The sequence below is a fragment of the Podarcis bocagei genome (genome assembly GCF_964188305.1).
Source record: "Podarcis bocagei genome assembly, chromosome: 14".
Classification (NCBI taxonomy): Eukaryota; Metazoa; Chordata; class Lepidosauria; order Squamata; family Lacertidae; genus Podarcis; species Podarcis bocagei.
This window is the reverse complement of record NC_138139.1, coordinates 43,174,080-43,201,122: the sequence shown is the minus strand read 5'-3', so window position 1 is coordinate 43,201,122 and position 27,043 is coordinate 43,174,080. Positions and strand designations below refer to the sequence as shown.

General features: G+C 42.2%; 2 protein-coding genes and 1 long non-coding RNA gene across 4 annotated transcripts in view; 2 read left to right on the top strand and 1 right to left on the bottom strand.

The window, feature by feature from the left end:
• DNAAF5 (dynein axonemal assembly factor 5) overlaps positions 1–23,912 on the top strand; it is a 28,436-nt gene extending 4,524 nt beyond the window's left edge. The window contains exons 4-13 of the mRNA XM_081169468.1: positions 181–296; positions 3,952–4,184; positions 6,320–6,532; positions 7,337–7,480; positions 10,082–10,250; positions 10,787–10,934; positions 17,186–17,336; positions 20,073–20,220; positions 21,463–21,654; positions 22,776–23,912. Coding sequence (XP_081025594.1) covers positions 181–296; positions 3,952–4,184; positions 6,320–6,532; positions 7,337–7,480; positions 10,082–10,250; positions 10,787–10,934; positions 17,186–17,336; positions 20,073–20,220; positions 21,463–21,654; positions 22,776–22,921 — 1,660 coding nt within the window. The 3' untranslated portion in view covers positions 22,922–23,912. The remainder of the gene's footprint in view (positions 1–180; positions 297–3,951; positions 4,185–6,319; positions 6,533–7,336; positions 7,481–10,081; positions 10,251–10,786; positions 10,935–17,185; positions 17,337–20,072; positions 20,221–21,462; positions 21,655–22,775) is intronic.
• Positions 1–27,043, bottom strand: part of LOC308573118 — a 147,279-nt gene that overhangs the window by 119,558 nt on the left and 678 nt on the right. The window lies entirely within an intron of this gene.
• The window catches only part of SUN1 (Sad1 and UNC84 domain containing 1), a 62,617-nt gene continuing 62,082 nt past the window's right edge, over positions 26,509–27,043 (top strand). Inside the window, exon 1 of one of the 2 annotated variants that reach the window (XM_081169442.1) lies at positions 26,509–26,638. The gene's annotated coding sequence lies outside the window, so the exon portion shown is untranslated. Of the gene's footprint in view, positions 26,702–27,043 lie in introns of both variants that reach the window. The other variant, XM_081169453.1, reaches the window with a different exon arrangement.

The following is a 27,043-nucleotide window of genomic DNA, read 5'->3' as shown; positions in this document are numbered from 1 at the left end:
AGGGACCTTAGATATGCAGCTGTGGAGATTGCCTCAGAGTGTGATTTTTTTTAAAAAAAACCCCAACACTTTCAGATTTGCTGAAAAGGGATTTCGTTGTTTTTAAGTGACACACTTGTTAAACTTCTTTGTGTATGTTATATACAATGTGTGTTTTTGATGCCTTTGTTTTACACTTAGGGAACTGGCTCTAACTTATTGGAAGAAAGTAGGCTCGCAATGGGAAAAAGAAAACGAGAACGATATTAAAGATAAACTTGACTTCTATGTGGTGCCACCTTATTATCCTCCAGGATGTGAGTATAATGAAAAAATGTTCAGGGTGCAAATTTCTTGTCCCGTTATTATCTCCACAAGCCTGTAATGAGCAGCTATTTGATATGGCAGGTACAAAGCATCTCTTAATGAGAAAGTGAAATGCAAACGTTTTGAAATATTTGGAAATTTAACGTGTTCTTTTAAAATTTGAAATATTATAAAAAACAAAATGTTTGTCTATTAGATAATCTCTTTGTAGTTAGGGGTCATGCGATGATACTTAGAGTACTTAGTAGCTTTGGTAAGACTACTGTAATAATTTGAGGCATAACAGCCAAGCGGGTGCTAGAGGATAAATTGTTATGCAGCAGAGATAGCTGGTGAGTAATAACAAGAATTAAAGGATCTGTGTGAGACAATGTTCTTTGCAAAACAAGTGTAGATCACAAGGTTGGGCAACCCCCCAACTGCCTAGCTGAGCTGAGATTTTTCATGCATCGTGCCTTCTAACATCTTGTAATTGCATCTCCTGTGGAAAGATTTATGGACCTTTTTAGACAACTGACCTGATAATTTTTCAGTATCTCTTTTAAGAAGTTCAAAACAGGTTTGTGGAATGGTTCTTGTTCTCTCTCCCTTTACTAAAGAATTGTACGAGACAAGCTCTTACCTGGCTGTGACAACTTTAACAGTGGCCAGTCTTTTTGGCAAGCCTTTTGTGATGTAAGGTGAGGCCAAAGCATGAGCGATTGCTGCTTTCATGTGCACTGCAGTACATGAGAGGCTACTGCGCTCTGGTGTAATTTTAGTTTATTGAGCTGGGGACGAGCACACCTGGGACACCAAGGCAGGAGTACAGTATAGGAATAACCAGGGCTACAGGTCCTTCTACCTTTGCCCCAAATGACTGCAGCTTGTGCAACGTGTGGTGCCTGTGCTACAGGCTGACTGCTGATGATTTAACATGTTTAACAGACGTCTTCAATGATAGTAGCAAATGCTTCCTCATTTTACATTTGGGGCATTTTAAGAACTCCTGGACGTGGTGAAATCCATTAAAGTTTATTTTGGTGTTTTCTGTAAACAACCTGTTGGGGAAATATTTGGCACAGTTTATGGCACCTTTTCCCTTTTTTATTCAAGTTGTAAAGCACAATTGATTCGAAAATTCCAAATAAATAAATAAATACAAGAACAAATCCCTTTACCAAGTTACATAAAATACAGGCAGCCCCATTTATGCAGGGGTTACAAGACAGGGGCTTATGTACACATCACAGTGTGTGTTAGATCAAGGCAAGACGTACAGTCTAATCATGCCACTGCCAACACATTATAAACATTATAAAAACATTACGTTCCAAGGCACCAAGTTTAATCTCCAACATCCATGTAACAGGTATATTTCAGTATCTGCTTCTCTCTCTAACAGAAGCTAAATGGTTTCTGAAGAACTTCACCTCCGAAATGCAGACCACCCGTTTCCTTCCTCCCCCTGCCCCTGAATTTTTCTCTCTAACCCCAGTTTTTCTAGCTGCAAGCTAATGAACCTGACACCTCTGCCTCAGTGTGCTTTGATCTCCCGTTGACAGAGATTGCAGGTCAGGGTGAAAAGCAAAGAAGGAACTGAAAGCCATCCTGACAATAGGGCGACTTTCCACTGAGAAGAAGAAGAAAGCATTGCCTTAGGATAGGGGTGCAGACAGGTTAGGAAAAGGTAGGGGGCAGCGGAGAAGCCTTTGACAGGAGTGAGATATGCGGATGAAATAGCTGCATTTGTGCATCAGAAATGAAGGGAACTGTTGAAAAGGACCAGTCAAAAATCATTGGGGGGTGAGGGGGGGGGAGATGCCTCTGGTCAAATGGGATGCCACTCTCTATCTTTGTCTTCTCAGGCAGGATTTCTGAATTTGACCTCTTTGTTTTTCTGCTGTCAATTTCCATAATCCAAATGCTCTCTTCCATGACAAAAAGAAGCCTTAGTTCAGAGTGCCTTTGAAGATCCTTCCCTTTAAGTAGGTGCTTCACAAACACTTCTGTGTTCTGCATCCTGTTTAAGTTTTACATCAGGGGTTTTTTATTATTTGTACAGCCACACAAGTAGAGGGCCTCATGCAAAACTGCAGTATGCTTGAGGGCTTTCTTTTGTGAGAGTCTGCTCCTTCAGTCAATTCCATTTTACCAACAACCCTCCTCCTATTAGCATTGTCTTCATTTATCTTTATTTTAGAACTGCACGCCCTGCCTCTGTGTTTTCTTTTTTTAAAAAATAAAATGTTCAAAGTGGTGCACAATACATACTAATAAAAAACGAGAAGACCTTTTGAAATACAGTTCATTTAAAAACTCAAAGCTGCAAAACTGAAAAAATTGAAGCAAGCATCAAGCAATAAAAATAAATAGATGAGAAAATACCCTGAAATAAATAAAATGGCCTATGTAAGAGTTCTCTGCAGATCAGATAACAAAGTGTTGTTTCTTAAAAGCTTGGGCAGATTAAAAAGGACATGGTATCTAAAAATTTAAAAGGGAAGTGCTGGACGGATCAGTCAGGAGGGGAAACTGCATGAGCGTTGGTGCTACCACCAAATAAGGGGCTGTCTCTGGTTGCCATCCACCTCTCCTCTGAAGGTGGGATACTCAGCCTCTGAAGAGGATCTTAATGTTTGAATGGAGTGCTGGGCTGTAGCAGTTTATATTATAAGAAATAAAGTATCCCATTGCCCATTTCCTAGGGCCATGCTTGTGTCTTTTACATCTGGATAGTGAATGACACCTCATTAGTCTTGAATTGCCTATAGCTGCTGTTCACAGTTCATGCCAGACTGCCAAAAGAATGTTACGTCCACCCATCAAGAGTGTCCAGCCAAATCGCAGGCTGTTTCGATAGAGCTGACTTGTTAGCTCTGTCAGCAAAGGTAATTCAAACTCTACATCCTACAAAACAGACGGATATCGGGAAAAGGTTTTACAAATCGCACTGGCAGTGTTGGAAAAGAGCAACAACAGCAACATCCTGAGAAAGAATAAAGCCATATTCTGAGGTTTCTGAATCAAACACCAGAGCAGTTTTGCGGGACGGGGGAGGGGGTAGGACATTTGAGAGATCCTTTTCAGGGTTTTGCAATGGAAAAAGTCAGAAAAGTGAGCAATAAGGTGCATCTGGAGCATTTTAAAAAATCACATTAGGGATATTTGTAGACCTATTTACATATATAAGGGTGCTGGCTAAGGTTCATATTTTTCCGCATGTATGCAGAAGGCTGCATATAAACTGGAGGTTCATGTGTACTTTTTTAGGTGCCCTTTCTGTGATACCTTTTATCATGACTGGTCCAAATAGGGCTTCTGTGGTCACGGCACTTGCAGGTCATCTCTTTTCTATGTACCACCACTTTCCAATACTACTTTGTCCATGCAAATAGTTGGGTGTGCAGGTAGAAGGTTTGGTAACAGCACCACCTATGTGAGCTGACCCTTTCTTTTTGTGAGATTACAGTATTTCATTTCCTTTTGATGCATTCACAAACAAAATGTGCTTAGTGCTTTGGGTATAGCTTGCGTACTCTAGTTTCATTGTAGGCATACCTGTTGTGACTCAAAAGCTTAAAAACATACAGCTGTTTCACAGGCCTTTCCCTAACCCTGAATTCTCTCTCTCTCTTTTTTCTTTAATTTTTTATTTCACTCTAGTGACTCGTCCAGATCTGGGATGTCGGGAGCTGGTGATCAGAAACATCTTCAAAATACTTCCTGGTCTCTGCCATGATATAACTGACTGGGTTGAGGGCACCAGAATAAAGGCATCACAGCTTCTGGTTATATTATTGCAACATGTAGAGGACCACATCACACAGCACATGGAACTCCTCCTTAGAACTCTGTACCGGGTGTGCTCAGATGAGGAAAGCAATGTGACTAGGAATGTAAGTCTGCAAATTTCAAATTCACCCCCTTTGTGAAACACGGTTTCCAGAAAGATTTCTGCTCCTCTGGGCTGACAGAGACCTGGTTAAGCATGTTAACGGACTTGTCTTTGGTAAAACTAAAAAGTTGGCTTAATGTTACACGCTTCATAAATATTCTAAAAGTTTTCCTAATAGCTAAATAACTGTGTGTGGTTTAAATGTTAGGTTCAAACAAATTCAAAGCTTTACTTGGAACATTTATTGGAACATTTGTTTCTTGGAACATTTGTAAATATTTTAAGAGATAACTCAGTAGCACAGATTTCCCTTGCATTGTTTAGATTATGAGAGGGGAGGACAGGACTGTTTATACTAATTTTAGCATTCCTGAAATGCTGCAGTGCATAAATATATTTGTTTCCTAGGAAAAGAAGTTAATTATTATAATTTTTATTTTAGATTTGACTAATACTGTATCCATTCAAATTTGATTTGATTGTGTCCATTCATTTAGTTATTGATTTGTTTTTATGATAGGAATCATAAAAGTGAAAAAAAATTCCATGGAGAAATCCAGCTGGAAATTTTCTGGAAACGGTTTTTTTTCTTTCCATTTTAGTAAATTCTCTGCAGAGACCTTTTCACCACACATAACTGTGCTCCATGGTTGTTAACCATAGTAAACCCAGCACAACCAAGTCCTAGATATTTTTCTTCCTGCATGCTACACAATTTTTTTGAACGTGTGGGAGACAGTCCAGGATGGCAATCCACTTGTGGATCATCCTTGCTAGATCAGGGCAGATAGGAAACTTATACAGGCACTCATAAACTAAATGTATATCTCTTCTATTATACAGATCAATGGTGAGATTGTTCCAAGTATCACCTGTGGTGAGGGCCAAGTGAAGCATTAACAGCCTCTTAAAAATCATAAGCAGGAGATTAAAGTGTAAATGCTTGGGGGAATAAATTCCATTTTAAAACTATGTGCAGTTCATGCCCTTTCTAGTTAATTTCACGTTATCTTTTTCTCCCTCTTTCTGCTGCATAATCCTCCCACAATATTAAAGTATGTGTGTTCCATGTGATACCTTTAATTGGTGTTCAGACATGGCAAGTTTAGGCTTCCTTCCTGCTGTTTTCCTTTGTGTTTGTGGAAGCAATAATTAATCCACTTTATTATTTGCAATAGGTGCCATTTAAAACCCAACCTTAAGAAAGCTTGCATGCTTATTTAGCAGCACAGCATGTGAACAGTAAAAAAGACACTCCTAGGGGTGAAAATAATGCTTAAGGATCTTCTTTCCCATTTCATAATGTTAGTAAAACTTGCAAGCAAAACTATAAATGATAATATTGATGAAGAGAATATTGCATTTTTGTCCATTTCTGAAAAATCAATAAGCGAATTGGATTTGAATGGCTACTCATTTGTAGTGTTCCAAAGCTCGTGTGTGCAGGAATGGCATAGAGAAAAAGTCTATCAATGGCTGCTAGTCATGATGGCTGTATTGAACCTCTGGGATTCAAAGGCAGTATGTCTGTCAGTATCAGTTGCTGGGAGAAGCAACAGGAAAAGGCAACTCTTTTGTGTCCTGCCCAAGGGCTTCCCCAAGGCATCACTTTGGCCTCTGTGGGGATTCTGGTCTGATCTAGTAGGCTTCTTCTTTCGTTCTTAGGATTTGCCATTCTTCCTCGCTAAAAAGTAAAAAGTTGGGCTCAATTTGAGGCAACACCCCAAACCATGGTTAAGGAAGCTTACTATGGTGTGGCATGGTATCTGAATGGACAGATCATAGTTTGTTACTAGCCAGTAAGCCAGAATGTGAAAGCATGGCTTACAGTAGGTTTGTAAGCCATCAATATGCTATTTGGCATGATGCCTGTTTGAGAGATTGGTGCTGAAAGAAGGCATCTGAGCACTCGTTTTGAGCTTCTTTGATACATGTCAAGAAAACTTTGTCATCCATAAAATTATGAGTGAAAGAGTGGAAAGGCCTACAAGGCAATTTCTGAAGCATTTTTTAAAAAAATGAGCAAAGGCAAACAAGCTGGTGTCCTCGGTTTTTGTTTTTAAAATGGCCACGTTGAATTTGTTTGGTCCTTTGCCTCTCATAATCTGGGCAACGTGTTTGTGTTCCCTTTCATAGTGTGTGAATGCAGCAGAGCTGATTGGCGCCTTTGTCAGCCCAACGGTATCTCTGAAGTTAATCACGTCTGACCTCAAAAAAGTGCCTATGCCATCCTACCTCATGGTTCTAGCAGCAGTTATAAGGGGTTCGCCAAGGAAAGTCTTGCAGCCTCATTTGGTGGACCTTGCCAGCACACTGGACTGCCCTGAAATAAGACAGCGGTCTGAAGAGGTAAGGAGAATGCAAAATAAGCTGCAATTATAGACAGTATCCAGATCCTGTAAGTCTTTGAAGTCTTGTCTCAGATAGTTCCTTAGGCTTGATGCATTGCATTGCATTGCATTGCATTCCATTGCATTCCATTCCATTCCATTCCATTCCATTCCATTCCATACCGCCCTTCATCCGCAACCATTTTTAGGTTCAGGTCGTAGCCTCTGGAGCAGGAGAAAGCAAACTGGTTCCCTCCTTCGTGTGACGGCCCTTTAGATATCCGAAGATGGCTAGCATATCTCCTCTCAGCAGCCTCTTTCCCAAGCTAAACATACCCAGCTCCTTCAACCATTCTTCATAAGGCTTGAGACCCTTGATCATCTTGGTTGCCCTCCCTTGCACACATTCAGCTTATCAATATCTTTCTTAAATTGTGGCATCCAGAACTGGAGACAGTACTCCAGGTGTGGTCCAACCAAGGAAGAACAGAGCATGACTGTTACTTCCCATGATTGGGAAACTATACTTGTGTTGATGCAGCCTAGAATAGCATTAGCTTTTTTTGCTGCTGCATCACACTCACGGTTCATGTTAACCTTGTGGTCCACTAAGACCCTTAGGTCCTTTTCAGATGATTGTTTCCTGTTGTGTTTACATGGCCTTCGGCCACAGTGATTAGCATAGTTGTAACTATGGGAGAATACAGGCTTTCATGGCCACCATGAAACAACATGGATATGGCCATGTGACTTAAGGCAGAGCAACGCGAGAACGTCAACAATTGCCTTGTGGAAGCATTTCCTTTCTGTTTGTATTTGGTAGGTCTTTTACATGGAGCAACTGCTTTGCTGTGTGGAAGCGCTCATTGATGTATGCCAAGAGGACTGTAAAGAAGTAAGCCTTCAGCTGACGAAGGTTTTGGTAACGATAACGGCAATCCCAACTTCTGGACCCTTGCATGTGAAGGTAACCTTGACAGAACCACTGCTGTATGGTCCTGTGTTTTGATTTTGTTTGGTTCCTTAAGTCAAATGCCATTGAACTTACTGGTTCTTTCCAGGTGTGGCATCTTCAGACGCTCGCAATTGAGCAGCAAAGACTAAAAATAAAGCAGTCTGAAAAATAGAAAAATAAAAATTACTGCCCGAAAATGTACTAAGCTCGTGGTCAGCATGGTTAAGCCTGTGCACCATATTTGGCTTGCCAAAGCTGGCCCTTTATCCTCAGGACGTTGAACCAGTCGTCATCCAGGTGTTGTTGGATTCTACCTGCCATCAGCACCTACCAGCATAACAAATGGTCATGAATGACAGGAGTTACACACCAGCATCATTTGGAAGGGTCTATAGGTTTCCCTGCTTTAGCGCACAAAGCTTTGTAGTGTCCCCAAGTGATGATACAACAGAAAAAGCAGAGCTGCCTTACACCAAATTCTATCAGTGGTACAATTTGGTTTTATCTAACTGATGGCAGCTCTCCAAGATCCTCAGCAGGGCCTTTCCCAAACTGGCTACCTAAAATCCTTGTAGTGGAGGTTTCAGGGATTGAATTGGGGAATGTTCTGCATGCGAATTGTGTGCTCTATCACCAAGCTGTGTCCTTTCCTATAAGCCGCCAGACAAAAAGCTGAAAACCAAGACCTTTTTAATTACCCTCACTAATTACGCAGTGTACCATGTTTCACGGCAGGATTTCAGAGTACTATCTGAGCTTCATTATAAAACCTTTATTTGGAACTTCCCCGAAGGGAAAAGATTATCCATAAAGAAGTGGTCTCAAAGGATGGATTTGTTTTAATCTCTTGGAGCTAGCATTGTGGAAAAAAGACCCAAGCGTGTGGTTTTTTTGCAAATGCTGCAGAAGGGGTGATCTTAGCTAAAAAATAAGGGGGGGGGGGAGCAACCACAAACCTGCAAGTCAGAGCAAACCCAAAATATACTTTGTACAGGGAATACATTAGGTATTCTTCAGCCTAAGGTTATGCATTCTCTCAAAACCGTAAAGAAATCAGCTGCTAATGATACTAGTCTTTTTTGTGCCAATTGCGATTTTTTAAAAAGTTTTCTTTCTGTACTTAGTCAAAGGATACAGCAATGTCTTTTCGGTAGCTGCCCTTTTCACCTCCACACCCATCCTAAGTTTAAAAATGTTTCAGTCATTATTTAAAATCGGAGGCAACAGCCAAAGATGCCTTTGATAAAGGCTGGCCTTTTTTCCTCCTGATGGCTATCTCCGAACCATAAATCACTTTCTTCCCAAGTCGGATGCCAAATAAATCAGGCGGCCATCTTTTCATAGTAGCTCTTTGGTGGCCCAAGCAAGCTTTGTTGCCAGACTTGCTTCTTCATTTACTTCTTCACTTACTTCTTCATAATGACTGTTTTACTTCCTGTACTGTTGCTCTAGGCATGATAATCTCAGCTGGTATTTATGGCCCTTGTCACTGACAAGCAACTTCCAAAAAAGTCATAATTTTGAAAGTTGGTTTCAAAACTGTAAATGTAATGCACCTTAATTTTGCATTAATTTATACACAAAAGCTAGAAAGAATACTTAGAGGTATGGAGTCACGACGCTTCTACAAAGTCACAGGAATCTGTTTTTCAGTGTGGGGGGCCTGTTTGGTGTATTTTAAAAGAATAAATTCCTGAACAACATGATTTTGAAGAAAAATGGGTTGTCTAGACAAGTTGGAAGAAAATGTTCAGTGCTGATAGCATCCAAATAGATGTCCTTTGAGAAAATTGAGCCTTTTCCTAGTGAACAGTACATTCATTGAACCTTAAGAACCTCACCTTTCTGCTTAACATCTTTTTTTGAGAAAATCCTGAAAATGGATGACGCATACTTTATTATCCAAGCAGTGCTCCCGAGGTATAGTTGCTTTTACAGCCTGAAGCCAAGGCTCCCAGAGACAGGCAGATGTGCTCCGTTTGCTTAATGTTCCCAGTGCAAGACTAGTGCAGGGAAGAGAGGTCCTGGTTGTTGCAGGGGAACTGACTATCTAAAGAAGGAAGAAAGAAGTCAAAGTGGCAGTCAATGGAGGAGGACAGGAATCTTAAGAAGTGATCAAAGCTGGAGCAACAATCTAAGAAGAATTGACAGAGTGATTAAGCAGGGAGTTGGATATGGGATTTTCTTTTGTTGTTACTGTAATATTTCTTACCTGCCCTTCGTCAGCAGGTCCCAAGGCAGGTTACAGCAATTTAGGCACACCAGAGTCGAGATGAGATATCAGAGCATATAAATGGGCTGCAGTAGGTTAGATTAAAAAAAATAAAACAGTTGTGTCTTGAAGGCCGACAAACTGATCACTAGAAAAGGTGGCTGTTTAAAGGACCATTTCATGTGTGGCATGATCGGAAAAACAGCTAAACACTCTTTTTAGTCAGCTGGTTAAAAATAAATAAATCATGTTTTCAAGGCATCATTGTTTTTAACAGCCCATTGTGTGAGGATTCACTCAGTGAGCTGGTTAAAACCAACACTTTCTAAACTTTTTTTGTCTCTCTCTCTCTCCCTCCCTCCCTCTCTCTCTCTCTCTCTCTCTCTCCCCCCCCCCCCCAGTTAGAAGAGGCAATGGATGCATTGGCTCAGGTGCAGCACTTGGAGGGTGCAGTTGGCCTCTATCAACAACATATATCTCAACTTATGGAATGGGTATCCTCAACTCACGAGCGTTGGACCTGCTTCTCTCCAGAATTACTACAGTTTGATGTGATTGCCACTCATTCAGGTAATGTGGACTTAGCAGAGTTGGTATGAATGTGAACGATCATGGGAGAACACAATAATTCCAAAAGGAATGACGCCTCTAAAGTGATAGGGATAACAGGCTTAATGCAAATACAGATTCCCCCACCTTTTAACCATGATTAAGAGGTCACTAGCAGCTGTGAGCTTCCTTCTCCCTTCGATTGTGCATATTTCCCTCTATCTTTTCTTTTGAAATTTTTCCATGGGGCGATATTGCAACAGGACCGATGTTCATGCTAACCTTGGTTTGCTTCAGACTGGTGTTGCAACCTCAGCTTGAAGTAGGTTCAAATATTCTGGCACATTGGAGTTTATGTATGTTTCCCAGGCCTTGTCTTTCCAAAATCCAAAAGACGATGTGTTTTGTTCTTTTTGGCTTTCTTCCATTGCAAGAAGGAAGACTTTAATTTATTTTACAGCTTTTGTTTGTCTTCAGTGCTAAGCCTTTTGATGCAAGGTATACTATACTACTAATTCCTGCTAGTACAAAACAGTGTTTCCACTTTTATTTTTTAGGCCCCACGATTGGCAAAGCTCTTCAGGATTTTATTCTCATTCTTAAAACATGTCTTCAGACATCTAGAGATCCCAGGATGCGTCTGAAACTATTCAGTACTTTATCCCAGTTGCTTCAGAAACCAAATGAGACCGTCAATTCTCAAGGGTAAGCACCATTCAGTTGCACATAATGGCATAAAGCATTATGTTCATGGTAAGCTATTAGCTGATTTCACTCACTTTGTTTATCTCCTAGCATGGGCAACAAACCATGATCCTTGGCTTAGCATTATGTCCAAAATGGGATTGTGGCTTGTTTAACTTGAACCACTATTGGTAGGCCAAAAACAAAGCTAGCTTCAATTCATGATTTGTTTGGAGAGAGACAAACCAAAAGTCCAAAGTTTGTTGCTCTGGTTTGCATTGGGGGTGGGGGTGGGGAGTGAAATGGGTGCCATTTGTGCATTCACAACAAACTTTTAACTGGTTGACCATGACATGAGAATTCTAGCATTGCCATGTGGTTTGGTGCTCTGCGTGATGTGGTTAGTGTGTGATGTTGATAATGCCAAAGTTGCAGGTTCGATCCCCATATGGGACAGCTGCACGTTCCTGCATTGCAGGGGGGCTGACTAGAGATCCTTAGGGTCTCTTCCAACTCTGCAATTCTTTGGTTCCTTCACAATATAACACCTGTTCTCAGATGTTTCTATTCTCAATCTGTCTCATATACAGTGGTGCCTCGCAAGACGAAATTAATTCGTTCCGCAATTCTCTTCGTCTTGCGGTTTTTTCGTCTTGCGATGCACGGTTTCCCATAGGAATGCATTGAAAATCAATTAATGCGTTCCTAGGGAAACCGCCTTCAGACCAGGTCCGGGGACAGTCTGTCCCCGGACCTCTTCTGAAGGCTGGGGGGGGCAAGGGCTTTTCTTCCCACCCCCAGCATTTTAAAAAACCCCGGGACAGCGGAGGACTTCTCCGCTGTCCGGGGCGATCTTAAAATGCTGGCGGGCGGCATTTTAAAATCGCCCCGGACAGCGGAGGACTTCTCCGCTGTCCGGGGCGATTTAAAAGCCCCTGGGAAGGCAGGCAGGGGGGACAAAGACTTTTGCCCCCCGCCAGCCTTCCTCTTCTGAAGGCTGGCGGGGGCGAAAGTCTTTGCTCCCCCCCCCCCCGCCTGCCTTCAAAAGCTGTCCGGCCAAGGCTTCGCGGACCTCTCCGCCAGCAGCGGCAGCGCTGCCGCTGCTGGCGGAGGGTTGCCGGCATGCCGAAGCCTGCGCGCGCTGACATCAGCGCACCCAGGCTTCGCGGACCTCTCCGCCAGCAGCGGCAGCGCTGCCGCTGCTGGCGGAGAGGTCCGCGAAGCCTGGGAGCGCTGATGTCAGCGCGCGCAGGCTTCGGCATGCCGGCAACCCTGCAAAAGACGTCCGGGGGAAGCGGCTTCTTCCCCGCTTCCCCCGGACGTCTTTTGCAGCAAGGGGCTGCAGGGAGATAGCGATCTCCCTGCAGCCCCTTGCTGCAAAAGACATCGGGGGGCAGCAGGGAAGAAGCGCTTAGCTTCCCGCTGCCCCTGGACCTCTTTTGAAGCAAGGGGCTGCGGGGAGATAGCGATCTCCCTGCAGCCCCTTGCTGCAAAAGACGTCGGGGGGCAGCAGGGAAGAAGCGCTTAGCTTCCCGCTGCCCCTGGACCTCTTTTGAAGCAAGGGGCTGCGGGGAGATAGCGATCTCCCTGCAGCCCCTTGCTGCAAAAGACGTCGGGGGCAGCAGGGAAGAAGCGCTTAGCTTCCCGCTGCCCCTGGACCTCTTTTGAAGCAAGGGGCTGCGGGGAGATAGCGATCTCCCTGCAGCCCCTTGCTGCAAAAGACGTCGGGGGGCAGCGGGAAAGAAGCGCTTAGCTTCCCGCTGCCCCCGGACCTCTTTTGAAGCAAGGGGCTGCGGGGAGATAGCGATCTCCCTGCAGCCCCTTGCTTCAAAAGAGAAGACCCGCTGTCCCCGGGGCAAGCTTCGTCTTGCGAAGCAAGCCCATAGGGAAATTCGTCTTGCGAGGCAACTCGAAAACGAAAAAAACCTTTCGTTTTGCGAGTTTTTCGTCTCGCGAGGCGTTCGTCTTGCGGGGTACCACTGTATAGTCCCAGTCAAAGGAAGTTGTTATAGCGCACTGGCACAAATTGTATAAAAGCAATATAAGATGTTCCAATAGGCCAAGTCCAGAAATGGAAAAACCCAGAGACACAATTCAAAGCTTACTGTAAACACATCAACAGGCTCATCTCAGCTATCTGCCAATCTCCCATTCCCACCACCCTTCTGAGTAATACCCCTCCCCACCTTCTCACTATATAGAAGGATCTGGCAACTTCTGTTTCAGTGTATCTGAAGAAGTGTGCATGCACACGAAAGCTCATACCAAGAACTAACTTAGTTGGTCTTTAAGGTGCTACTGGAAGGAATTTTTTTATGTAAACACATCTTCAGTTATGCCCATAGTAACTCCAGCTTTCATTATGATTTTAGAACTGTACTCATGATCATGCATGCCTAGAAGCTTGTTGTGTAGAAAAGGGACTTCCTGAGTTTACAGGTCCTTGGATGGGAATTTTCCAGTAAGAGACCTTCCTTGTGTCTCTAGACACTTGCTTAAATCGTAGAAAGCATCTGTACTGTAGAGTGGATTTGACTGAAGAATGCTGTCCCTCCCCTGATCTATGAATTCCCGCAATGTATGGCAATAACATGTTGAAATATTATTGCATAGTGAGATTTGATTTATTTCTGGCAGCAAATGTAGACAAGTGCTGAATGTATGATGGGGAAATGAGGGGGAACCCCTGAGGTCGATAAGGATTAAAGGGGTGGGGTTGGTTTTGGGGAAAAGGCAGGAGGCATTTTCAGAAGCTGCTTCTGCTACTCCCAACCTTATGCCACGCATTGGACATCCTCTGAATCTTCAAGTGCTTGGACTGGAGCCAGCCTGCAAGTCCCAACACCTGCCTAATCTCCTGGCAAGCAGCCATTTTTTGCATTGTAACCCTTGACATTCTGCAGCCTCAGGTGGAGGTTTTTTTTGGGGGGGGGGCGGGAGAAGGGAAGGAGGAATTCTGAGACACTCCAGAATAAAATGATGTCAGCGATTGTACATCAGTCTTAGTAACCAAGCTGGCCCAAAGACAAAAATAGTTTAAATTGGACTTCTTCAGGCACACATAGAAAAATCCCTAAGGCTATTGTTAATCTGGTAAAGTGGAGGCTAGGAAATCTTAAACAGAAGCTGTATTAACTGGATTACAAATGGTCATGGTCTCCCTACCCCTCTACCTGTACTTTCGGAACATTTAGAAACAAAAACAAAACTGCTTACTTTAAGAACATCCCATAAGCCAAATATAGCAGCATTTTTATGTAGCATTGACAGTGGTTCTGTCCTTTCAACAGCTGTGGGACAGGCAAAAATAATTAAGCATAGCTACACTCACTACTGTCTCCGTACTGGAAAAAGCTGCACCTGTTGATTTTCCATGTTGAAGTTATTGTAACTGCAGTGCCTCTATGCAAAAAAGCTATCTTTGCAACCTTGTTTTCATGAAACATTTTCTTAAAGTAATTCAGAGGATCTGCATGAAAGGAATAGCTATAGGAGCCAATCTATCGATTTTATGAGGGCTTAATTTAAAAATGAAGTATTATTTGAAGGCTGCATTTCAACTTCTTTCTCGGGGGGGGGGGGAGTTAAAGAGGCTTCATGTCTCTTATCTAGTATCCTGCTTAGATCCCCCAAGATTTGCTGTTTTCAAGCACTGTCTTTCCCTTTGCTGGGGGTTCTCTTCATCCATTAACAAAGGCAAATTGAAATCATGTGTTTTTGCATTATGGGTAAGCCATTCTCGGGGGAAGGGACATGATTTCTTCATGTTTTCACTGTTACAATCACAGTAATGGTGCTTTATTGATAATTACTAATATTGAGAGCAATTCAGGTCCCCAATAGGAAGAGAAGGGTGCAATTTAAGTCTCATTTTGAGCAAAAGCCAGACACATTCCCATGTTGGAACAGCTACCACATCTTTATAAGCAAGTGTGCACTTTCTTTTAACCATGCAATAGACTTTATTTTCTGGCAACTGTGTGTGTGAATGGTTCAAACTGACAGGTTGCAATGTACCTTGTTAAAGCTCTTGAGCAGATATCTCATTTTTTCTGAACAATTTGGCAGTGCTATTCCTCTTTTGCCTCAAAGATATTAAATATAACACATTTCTAAATGCATTCGTCTTCGCAGAGAGCATTCCTTTGCCAGTGAGTAAGTGGCTCTGCTAAAACCCATCTTTTGTGTTTTTGACACATTTTATTTAAGGGATTAAAAGAAGCCATTACCAAAAACGTGAAGGTTCTCAGGGGTCATTTAGCATAGACCACCTCGGAGCCAAACACTGGTTTGAAATGACTTGATGGAGGAAACGGCTATATAGCTTTTAATAATACAATATAACACAATCAGTGATACATTTTTTAAAATAGAGGTGCATTCAGGCATGGTCACACGACCACCATGTTTGTTGGAGTTTATAGAAATTGTAGGGCATTGTGGCTCTTTGCCAATGGCAAGCTGGCTAGATGTTACACAGCTGTGTCATGTGTATGTATTTTTTTTAAAAAAATGTGGCCCATAGAAAAATTTAATTAAGGTCTTTTTATGTGACCCTTTGTCACAACAGTCACAGGGCCATTGTACCTCAAAATAAAACACAACTAACACAATATAATCAATGTATTGTGCAGTCTTGGTAACATGCAAAAAACAATCCTGAATATTGCCATGAGGCACACATTTGGCCATTTCCCTCCAGGCAGCTGATGTGCACATTAAGTTCAAGCAATTTCTGCACGCCCATTTGGACCTTGAGTTGATTTTGATTTGAAGATGTAAATGCCCCGATCCTGCTTGGGAGACCTGTGCAGATATCATTTGCTGGTGGAAATCCAGTATGCGTTAGATTGTGTATCCACATCAATTGCAATTCATCTGCATTGGATTGTTTTCAGTAGCATGCACATTTGAATGTGAATCCTCATTCTGGCTCAACTAGGCACATCTAAATGCCATTTTAAAAGAGCTAATGTTAGAATGGGATGAAAGCATGTTGAGCTGTTGGTTTTTATTTGAGCTTAGAGCTGTTTGCTGTCTTCACTACTAATTCTTAAATGCCACCTGCTGGAGGAAAAAATATACATAAGATTGGGAAATCTGTCTTGTGAGGGCCAACTAATAACTGTTGGTAGCCAGTAGCTGCTTGAAAATGCTACACATGTAGGCTCCCAACCCTTGGGTAATGCAGCCGGTACCATGTGCATAATCAGTCATTTTACACATCACTGCAAAAATGCTTTCCCAGTATTTGCCAAGGAACACGCAACATTTGATCATGCATAGGGCATCACTTGAGCATGACCACTGGGTGATAGGCAAGATGTCAACACGTAGGCGTATGGTTGCATAAATGAGCATTTAATATTAAAAGCTTTTGCCGTTTTCATACTTTCAAAGTTCCCCAAGTGCTACACCAAAGGTATTGACCAGTATAGGTTGGCCCTTATCTGTTGCCATAGAAACATATCTGAATATCTGAAAAGTTATTCCTGATTCTGGCCTGTATCACAGAGGAATGTTGATGCTTGAGATTAAGTTCTGAGACAGGTAAATGCTCCATGGTTAGTTCATTGTTTGAGATTGACAAGATGAATTTGTAACAATTGTAACTTCTTGTATACTGGGGCCGTGGTCTTGCATGCTGCACTCGCCAACCCCTCTGCCATTGCCTCTCAGAGTGCCTCCATCCTTGCTTTCCTTAAACTTCTGTCATTTTTGTAAAAAAAAAACCACAACCCACTACTTTCCCCTCTCAGTGCTGCTCCCAAGCCATAGCGACTCTGTAGTGCAAGCGATCTTCACTTTTGCTCCCTTTCCCTGCCCTGACTTCATGGAAATCCAGGATTGTGATGCAGCACGTGGGCTACACAACAACATTCTTACATTTTTATTATATAGAGAAACATTAAAAGCCTCTTCAAGTCAACTTGGAGTGGTTTGTTTCTGAGACACTAGAGTAAGGGGCCTGTTGGGATGACAAGGAACATACCTTGCAGAGCCTGAAGCTGAGAAAGATTTCTGCCTCTCCTCCTCCTGAAATGTTTATACAAAGTCCACTTACTTTCCCTCAAAAGAAATCTGAGTAATGAAGTATTGTTAACATACACTGTCATCATATTAGATTCATTCTTTTTTCTTTTTCATGCTTCGTTCTTCCTGTTCTGGCTATCTTGTTTTCAAGACTGAAAATGTGCTTTTTCACCCTCCCAGTCATTCCATCACGTTCACACAAAGCTTCTTATTTTGCTGCTCTTTGTTCTTGGCTTCAGGCAGTTTTGTAACTACCTTGAGATCCTGATAAAAGACATCCTGGCTCCTAATCTGCAGTGGCAAGCTGGAAGAACAGCAGCTGCCATCCGCACGACTGCTGTATCATGCCTCTGGGCTCTTATTTACAGTGAACTGCTTTCACCAGAAGAGGTAAACGTCCCCCTCCTCCCCTGATATTCTGAATATTGTCATACAGAAATGCAAATCATCTCTGTCTTTCTATAAATCAAAGCTCTTGCCAAAATACAGGCTATGAAGACAAGTTTAGAATATGGGTTTAGCCTGAAAATTGATACTTGGGTAGCAAGCATTTTCTCATTAGGTCACTCCTAACATACATATTTTTGATGGCGGGGGAGGGATCTGCAATCAAAAAGGCAGAAATTCTGAAACTCTTCACTTGCAAAAAAGGCAGCAGCTATTTGCAGGGGTGGGGAAGTATTATTAGGGAGCTGACCCCTTCTTTGAATGTCGAAGGCTTTATTTTAAAATATGTAAATTTCTAGCCTGGAAGTCACATGCAGGCAATATTCTGTCCAATTGCTCAGTAAGAAGTAAATCTGCTTGCACCTTCCAGCATCCTGTCAAATGAGAGAGCAAAGGCACTGGGCTAAATGGCAAGTGATTGGCCCTTATATTTAATTTTATTCAAATCCTTTAGCGAGTGATTTTAAATGCATTGCTACCTGTATTTAGAGCCTTGCTGTGTCCCACTGACTTCCAAAGTCCCCCTCCAGGGTCATTCCTTTCCCCCTCTTCCACCCTCACAGGTCTGTCTGCTTCACAAATAGTATTGATGAAATAATTTTAAAAGGTGGCCTTAGGTTTTATAATATTGGAGCTTTGCATTCGTATATTAAGCAATGCTATCTAAATCATAAAAATAAAGGGTTGGAGCTGGAATAAGTTAGTCACCCCTAGGTCCTATTGAAATGAATGTGAAAAGTGAGTAATAATTAACAAATGACACTGATTTTAATGGGAACTTGGTGCCACTAACATAGTCTGGATCCAGCCCATAGCTTTTAAAGAAAAAAAATGCCCAACGCTTGGATCAGTTTCTTTTAAAGTGGGCTTTAAAAGAGGATTAGACAAATTCAAGGGGTAAATTCAGCAGCTATTGCCCAAATAGCTCAATCAAACTACTTTGGAGAAGCTATGCTGCTGAATATCAGTTGCTGTTAGGCAACATCAGAAGTCTATTGCCTTATGGCCCTTCTTGTGGGCTCCCAGGAGACTTCTGCTTGACCACCCAAGAAAGCAGTATGTTAGACTAGAGAATTTTTATCAGCTTTCCTTATATTCTTTTGCCATTTGTGTGATCTGGCACTGACTTGATCCTTGTCCTAAATGTTTTCTGCAAGCTGGTACATATCTTAACTGCGCTGCAGCAAAATAAAATTGAAACATGATACAGGAGCATGAAAGGGTATGGAGGAGACCCCTGAACTGAACAAAGTGCGAGGAGAGTTATTAATTGGGAACCACACATGGTAACAGAGGTTTGTGTGGAAGATCTGGAGAATGAGAAGCTGCTACGCAACAAAAAAGGAGGCAGATGAAATAGTAGGCAATGGCTGTTCAAAGGTTTCCTACAACTTGGGAAAGGAGTAACACTAAGTATTCTCTGCCCCTATCTCTGAGTTTGTGCACGAACCCTAACAATCCATATTTTTCTCTCTTTTGAGATTTGGGTGGTCTGTTACAAATGTAGTTTGACTTTTACTGTTTGTCTATATTTGGATATTGTGGCTGCTTATGGCCAAGACAATAAAACTCACTTGACTGAGAGACTAAACAGTTTGGAAGATAGCTCAGAAGATTCCTCTAGGGTGAATGCAAGACATGCACATCCTTGCATTTATTAGAATGCAAATGTTCTTCTGCATACTTTACTCAAAAGCAGGCTGTGTAGTGTAGAGCATGGTTTGCACCCTAGTAGAATATGTGTCACACCAGTACTATAGCCATGGTCCTCTTTCTGCTTTTGCCTTAAGATTTTTTAGAAATTGAAAAGCTAAAGGGTAGAGGGTATATTGGTTGCAAGATGGGGCTAAGGTGCGTCTTGGGTTGAAGACTCTTGGTTTAAGAGCTTAAATTTGAACATGAGCACCATCTTCTGGAATACTAAAGAAATGCTAACTTTAAATCATTCATCTCTCACTCCAGAAGTGTGCTGGTGGTGGCAGCCATATCATATGTTCATTGGAATTGCTTCCCTAGCCTTCAAAGCATGTGCCTAATCCCCTGAAATATTTGTATTGTGGTTTTAGAGAACTCTACTGTACCCCACGGAGCTGAAACGGCAGATACACAGAAAATGAAAAGGTCATGAGAACATGGCTGGGATCCAGAGGGTTCAGTGTGCATGTGCCCAGTGCGATTTCCCCCACTACCTTTCTCTGATGCCAATGCCATATCACAAACTGCTTGTGATAGTTTCAAAAGCAGTTTGCCACATCATAGTTTGATGAGTTCTCTATCTGTGTGTGTCTGTTTCTGTATAGGAAACCCAAACTCATCATAACCTCCTCTTAGGGCCAGGCAGTTCATATTTTCACCTGGCCATTTTTATTATATCTGCCATTAATTTAATTGAACAAGCCAAAAGGGTAAAGAGATCAAGAACAAGCTATGTGAATGCATGTTTTCTTTCAGGAGCAAATCCCCACACGTCGAGCTGTTCACGGTGGTTAAAGGAAAAATCTGCTCAGTGAATGACCCAAGACGACAATGCTTTTCTTAAGAGATTTACTTTATTAGCATCTGTCCCTGTCCTTGGCATTTGCCTGTGTCCTGCAGTCGTCAGTGAATATAACAGAAATCGAACTGGTTGTAAATGCAGTCCCCTTTTCTTAAGCTGGTGGTTCATTTCCTTGGTTTCAGATGCTGAAAGTTGAAGATATTCTGATGCCCAAAATAGTTGCCACACTGGAAGAAGATTCCAAAATGACACGCTTAATGTCTTGTCGGATAATCAGCATTTTTCTAGACGCCTGCATAAAACAATTTGAACTCAGCAAAATTTATCCAGGTATGATAGCCATTGGTAGTGGTGGCCAATCTTTCTGACTTCTCTTGTTTGAGAATGTGCCCCTCAAGTTCACAGGTACAGGTGCATCCTCCTGCACCTTCTTATGTTTTACCTTCTAGCCTGCTAAACTGTGGAGCAGGAGAGTGCAAGACAGTCTGAGTGGAGTGGACCTGACTGGTTACCATAACCAGACCCATAGGCATGTACAGGTGTGAAGAGGCCCTCTTAGCCTCTGCTACTTGTGCCACCCATGTCACAGTTCGCCCATCTAGTTTACATGGTGTGTTTCTTTTAAATGACGTAAATACCCACAGTGTTAAAATTAATTTCAAATTTACATAATGACAGCTGACACAAGAACGCTAATTTCTTACAGCTCATCTTACTTTTGGGGAAGCTTGTAGCACAGGTGGGGTTCCTGTATAGTTTCTCCCATAGGAGGCCTGGGCGGATTAGCTCCAGCAAGGTTTTTGCATCATGTGGCTATGCCCTGAGCCACTTGCAGTTTGATGAGAGTCGGAGCAAGTGCTGCTGCATCTGCAAAAGCAGCTGCTGACCATTGCAGATTGAAATGGTGTAAAACGTGATCTCTGTGCAAACTTGTATGGAGAACAGAAACAAGTGGTTCACACATGTGAAGGTGCCCTTTTAAAGCAATGACTCTGTTGGGCTATATTTTTGAACATAACTGAGCCAAGAAAGGTGGGGGAGCAATGTAATCTGCTAACCATAGGCAACAATTGTGGTTTTGCTGGGAAGAGCAGATCAGTATGAAGAGGAGCAATTGGGAAACCTGTGCCCCCTCAAATATTGTTAAGCTCTGTTTCTCATCAGTCACAGGCAGCATGGTCAGCAGTTGAGGATGCGAGTCTAACAGAGCCTGGAGGTGCACAACAGGTTCCCATACTTGGCATAGAATCTCCTTACCTTTTTGTTTTAATTCAGGAAGTCAATTGAAGAAAATAAAGACATTTTTACGTTGCTTTATTGTGTTAATTTTATTGTATGGAATGTTTTTAATTGGTGTGTGTGTGTGTGTGTGTGTGTGTGAGAGAGAGAGAGAGAGAGAGAGAGAGAGAGAGAGAGAGAGAGAGAGAGAGACTACTAGATCCTAGTCAGCAGAGTGTAAATTTTAGGAACAAAATAAGTCCCCCATCTCTTTGCAACATAATTTCCATTTGTTACTGAATATGGCATAGTGTCCATATAGTAAACTTTTGGTGCTGTTGTATCATTTTTCAGAACTCCTAAAGCGTTTGGATGATTCATCGCATGAGGTCCGACTAGCAGCTGCCAATGCCTTGCTCAGCTGGTTCAAATGTATAAACAATGGCGAAAAGAAAGCCCTATTAAAAACCAGCATTGAGTTCCTGTATCAAGAACTGTTGGTTCACCTGGATGACCCTGACCAGAATATCCAGTCTGCTGTCTTAGGTAAGCCTTGAATGAGTTCTTGCTTTGATGTTTTTTAAGAAGTTGGATTAAGCACCTATTTTCTGGGGCAGTAGTACCTGTGATACCAAATGAGGGTCAGAAAAGAGAGAGTTGCTTGAGCTTTCTGGGTGGAGGAGAGTGCTCTGGCAATGTGAAGTATCTTAAGTGCTTGTGGGAAATCATGTTCTGTGTGAAAGGTAGTCAGCTTTGAGAAGGTAAGGTGCTTGCTAGGGCAGCAATTATCAAAGGAAGTGACTTGGAAGGAACTGGAGAGGAAGGGATGAAGGAGGTTGTCTTTCCAAAGGCACAGATATACGAATCCTGCTTATACTTAATCCCATGAGAAGTAATTTCTGAATAAATGTACACATGGATGCCTTAGTTTGGCTAATGAGGTAGGTGGGAAGAACTCTGTAAAATAAGAGTTTACACTTTCCTTGTAGATCTAGACTAAACTCTCTAATGTCCCTTTTTATTTGTTTGACTTGTCTGTGTTAGGAGTAGCTTCACCAATTCTTGTGGAAGGTTTTATTACTGCTGTTGAGAAAATAATTTTTCCAAGCTTGCAATCTTTGTCTTTCATAATCTACCCACCACATGATTGGTTTATCTTATTAAGACCTGTGCAAAATGTCATTTTAACTTGCTTGACACTGACTACAGGTTTTACCAAGCACTGTGTCTGTGACTGAAGCATGCAACTTTGGGCTCAAATTACACTGAACTCTTCTTGCAGGTGCGCCAATGCATTAATACAGCAAGACTTTCCTCCATTTCAGTGGAGGAAGCAGCTCCTTTGCACAAAATATTCAAATTTGCATTGGTGTGTATATGGGGCTCTTAAATGTGCCAGCTGCATAAAAACAAACAGGAATCCATGGAGGCATCATTTTTTCCCTGAAAAAAACCCAGGAGAATTTTGGGGGGTTTTGCAACACAGGGAGAAACAATGAAAACACTTAAAGTTCATGTGCTTTTAAAAGTTTTGTATTTATATTTGGTATGATCAGCAGCATATTCTTTCTGAAAAAAATCCATGCTTTCTAAGCTAAGAAGGCTCCTGTGTTTTTGGCAAACAGTAGGAAGTTTTTGGTAACTGTATATAAACTTGTGTTTTGCAGATATTTTGAAAGAAGGAGGTGTTCTCTATCCAGATAGCTTGGCAAAAGAAATTGAAGCAGTTGTGCGCAAACATCGCTCTCCAGCCTACTGTGATCAGTTGCTGCTGCACATTGAATCAACGGGCTGGAGATACTCAGAATCATAAATGCCTTTGTGGGCTGTGACTTCTCATTTGTACCATACAATGTTGATACTTCAATAAATGGAGAAGTTTCAGCTGCCACATACTGACATTCATGCAGATATAAATAAAAACTATTACAGGCAAAATATTTTTAACTTTTTTAACAGAAAAAAACCTTGAAAAGACAAATGTGTGAATAAGAGTTACATTGTTTTTCATATTGTTGCAAATCCCACATCTAACATCTCTGCAGTGAACTTTAGACCACTGAATGATGTTACAATGTGTTTCTCAGCTGTGTATTAGACAAGTTACCATGCATATTGTAAGATCTCTATGACACAAAATCTCTATGACACAGAATGAAGATCTGGAGACATTTAAAGGTTTACCAAGCAGCAGAATTCTAATCTATTTTTGACCTTGGTAGTTTTTTTAAAAGTATTGCTATTGGACCTCTCAAGTGTGAAGCATTTAGACCCCGACCTAGACACTCATCACTGCAAGGAGGAGTGGCTGTCTTCATTTGAATTAAGACTGGATGTGTCTGGCCATGACAACATGCATACATTGCGGGAAGAGCAAGAAAGTGCAATCTCCTTTCATTTAAATTTATGTTACCGCGTTTCCGGTAATGTAAATACCCAATATCCTGGGCATGTATCATTATACTGCTTTGGATTACTATGTGATGAGTGTGTTATTTGAGGAGTTTTAACTATAGATGGGTTTTGGTAAGGAAGGAATTATAGATAAAAATTAAATTATTTGCATTTCTCTCTGGATATTCATTATAGTTTGGTTTGTTGCAATTTTTCTTTTGTTCCATGTCTAAGTGCCTTTATTAAATGAACCAGTTTTTCCTTTATTGGTTGGGCTGCAAGTAACTGAACTCCCATTGCAAATAACTGATTTCTCATGTTAGCTTACAGTGCCCAGTTTTGGTGACATGTTTAATGTATGTCATTTGGTTTTTTGATACTTTATCATAAAATGCATCACATGTGTCCATTTTTTTTTTGTGTGTGTGTGTGTGCATATAAGTCAAGTGACTGGCAAAACAGAAAAGAGGCTTAACATTCTACAATTAAATATATTAGCATCTGCCTTTGTCAATGACACAGCTGGATTTCAAACCAGACACTAGGAGCCAAAGTCTAAAAATAGTGGAGAAAAGAAGGTGGCATCTACTATATAAGTACAAAATAAGTTTTAAACAATTCAATGCATCGATTAATGATTGTGCATTATCCTCCAAGATAAGACAATGGGGTGTTAGGGTGTTGAGTCTGTGTATCCAGAAGCTCTCTCTTTTGGTGTCCAAGGATGGGGTAGGTTTTATGTTGGATACATTTCTCTCTGTGTGTGTAAGTAAAAAAATGGTCTAAAAAAATGTTCAGTAAAGTCCTTCACTAAAGGCTCCTGAGCAAACAGCATTCATGAGGCAAGGGCATGTGGCCTGTTGTGGATATGAAACTGGTTAAAGAGAGGGAAGACATAATGTTCACAGTTGATGAAAATAAGTAACCCAGAAGCTGTATTTAACTTCTAAATTATCTGAAGCAAGGGATGAGTGATGAGGTAACTAAATATCATATTCACTATCAGAAGGCATGGGCAGGGGAGATGTATTTGCATGGCACTAAAGAGATGTCCACAATGGGGCTAGGCAGACCTCACCATATCATTGTGTGCGGGTATGTATTTATTGTTGAGCCCCACTAGCAAAAATATTTTCAAAGGGCACAATAGCCATTTAATAATTAAATTGGGTTTAATTTATAAACTCCTTTGTGCCTCACCTTTCGCTCCTAGTTATTTTGTTTCTATTTTGGGCTGCCTTTTAGGGCATAGTCCTCACAAGCTACATACAGAAACAAACACAGAAGAAAAGAACAAAAACAAGATTCAAAACAATTATAAAGGAGCGGCTTAAATAAAGATGCCAGAAGCATTCCATAAAAATCGGATGATACTCCCTGCCTGGGCATATTAGCCAAGTTTAAAGTGAATAGTATATACTCTGCCTAAAGGATGCTAAGGAGTCCTGTACCCTAGGGAGATATGGCACTTGGCTCAACTAAAACACCAGAAACTTCTCGCTCTCCCCAGCCTTCAACTACAGTAGTCCATTTTAGCAGGATGTTGCAGGAACTGTTGCCAACTCAGATCTAGTGCATCCAAGTTTGCCTTCTTCTCCATCCCAGTCCCTCATTCATTTTGTGCCTTCGTCTTTTTAGAATTATAAACCGAAGGTCAGGGACTATCTTTGTAAACTGCATATCTATCTTATTTTTTTTCCAGCTGAAGAACAGTCTTCAAAACAAAACAAAACCAAAAACCAACCCTTGGAACAAATGCAATCTAAAGGCTCCCAGATGTTGTTGGACTCTAGCTTCCATCACCACCAGCCAGTATGACTTGCAGCAGTTCTCAACCTGTGGGTCCCCAGATGATGTTGGACTACAACTCCCATCATTCCTGAGCTCTGGCCTTGCTAGCTAGGGGTGATGGGAGTTGTAGTTCAACAACATCTGGAGACCCACAGGTTGAGAAAGGCTGAGTCTTAAGGGATTAATTAGGTCACTAGTGCAAGGATACCCAGAGATTCCCCACCCTCGTGGGCTTCGCTTTATCCTCAACAGGTATTTTTCAGATTAATTTTTTTTGCTGTTTTCACTTTCCATATTTTATTTGGTACTTGGTGTCCCCCCCCCCTTGTGTATTGTACGGTGCCGCAGGGCAGGGGTGTAGGGCGGGTGTGTGTGTGTGTGTGACAAATTATCAGGGAACAATTACTGCCCTACAAGGGCGGTTCATAAAAACCTTTTTTTAGAAAATGCCTGCTCCAAAGGTCTTATTTTACTACACTTGGGATTATATAGCTATATATGAAATTTCATGCATATCAGTTAATATTTTGACCCTCCTCCATGAAAATAGCTGTTTACTTGGCCGTTTTCCTATGTCGTGAAGGCTGAAATTTCAATTCAGTGGAGCACTTACTGTTCCCAACCCTAACCCTGCGGAAAGCCATCTAATTAGACTTTAATTTGATTTTGACATGTTTTAGGAGGTAATTTAATTATTGTGATTTTATATCAATGTTATGTATCTGATGATAGCTGCCCTGAGTCCGACTTCAGCCGGGAGGGCAGGATATAAATAAAAGTTGTTTATTATTATTATTCCTTTGTAAGGAAATATGAAATAACATAAAACCATTTTTTCAGGCAAAAAAAAAATCCATGTGGGGGGGTGACAAGAAATTTGGGTTACACCTGACCTTCCTACGCCTCTGCCGCGGGGCAATCCCTGCTTCGGAGCTGGAGGTGCGGTTTAGGCACACCTAGAAACGAAGGAAGCGGGAAAAGGCACCGGCTGAGGAGAAATATCCGTTTTCCCACTGAGCATGTGCAGAGAGCGCTTCTCCTACCCTGACCAACCGCCTCCGTGTGGAAGAGGGGCGGTGGGCGTGGCTTCCCGCAGCCCAGCCCATTCCTGCGGTTGCCGCCATTTTCGAAAATGAACCGTTGCCCGCGGCCGAAGGGGGCGGGGCGGGGCATGAGGAGCAGAGAGAGGGAGAGAGATTCTGGGGGCCTCTTAGGGAAGCGGCGAGTCCGCCGACGCCTCCCGCCCAGCTCCCCTCAGTCAAGCGGGGCGGGGGGCGGGCGGGAAACGGACGCGTAGCGGCGCTGCTCCCGTAAAGCAGCGCGAGATCCTCGTCACCTTCCTCAGGTGCGCTGACCCGGCAGCCAGAAGCGGCGTCCTCCCAGGGCGCGTGCGCGTGCCTCTCGTCAGGTAACTAACGGCCGAGCTTGAGAGACAGAGCGCGCGCTGCGGCCGAGGCGCCTTGTGGACTCCGTTTTCATTGCTCTTGCTTCTTCTTTCCTTTCCTTCTCTTCCTCTCTTGGCCGGGAATACATGAAAGGGAAAGAGCAGGCGGCGGTATTATGTTAACGCGGCCCTCTCTCGGTTTCTCAGCGAGATACATTGCTTGCCGCAGCCGCCTTCATTCGCTTTGGAGTTTCTCGGTTTCTTCACCACAACCGCCACCGCAGCCTCCGTTTTTATATTGTGGAGGTTGAGGAGTGGAAATCCCCCCCCCCTCAGTTTAGCGCGAGTGTTGTTCGTAGGCCCCCA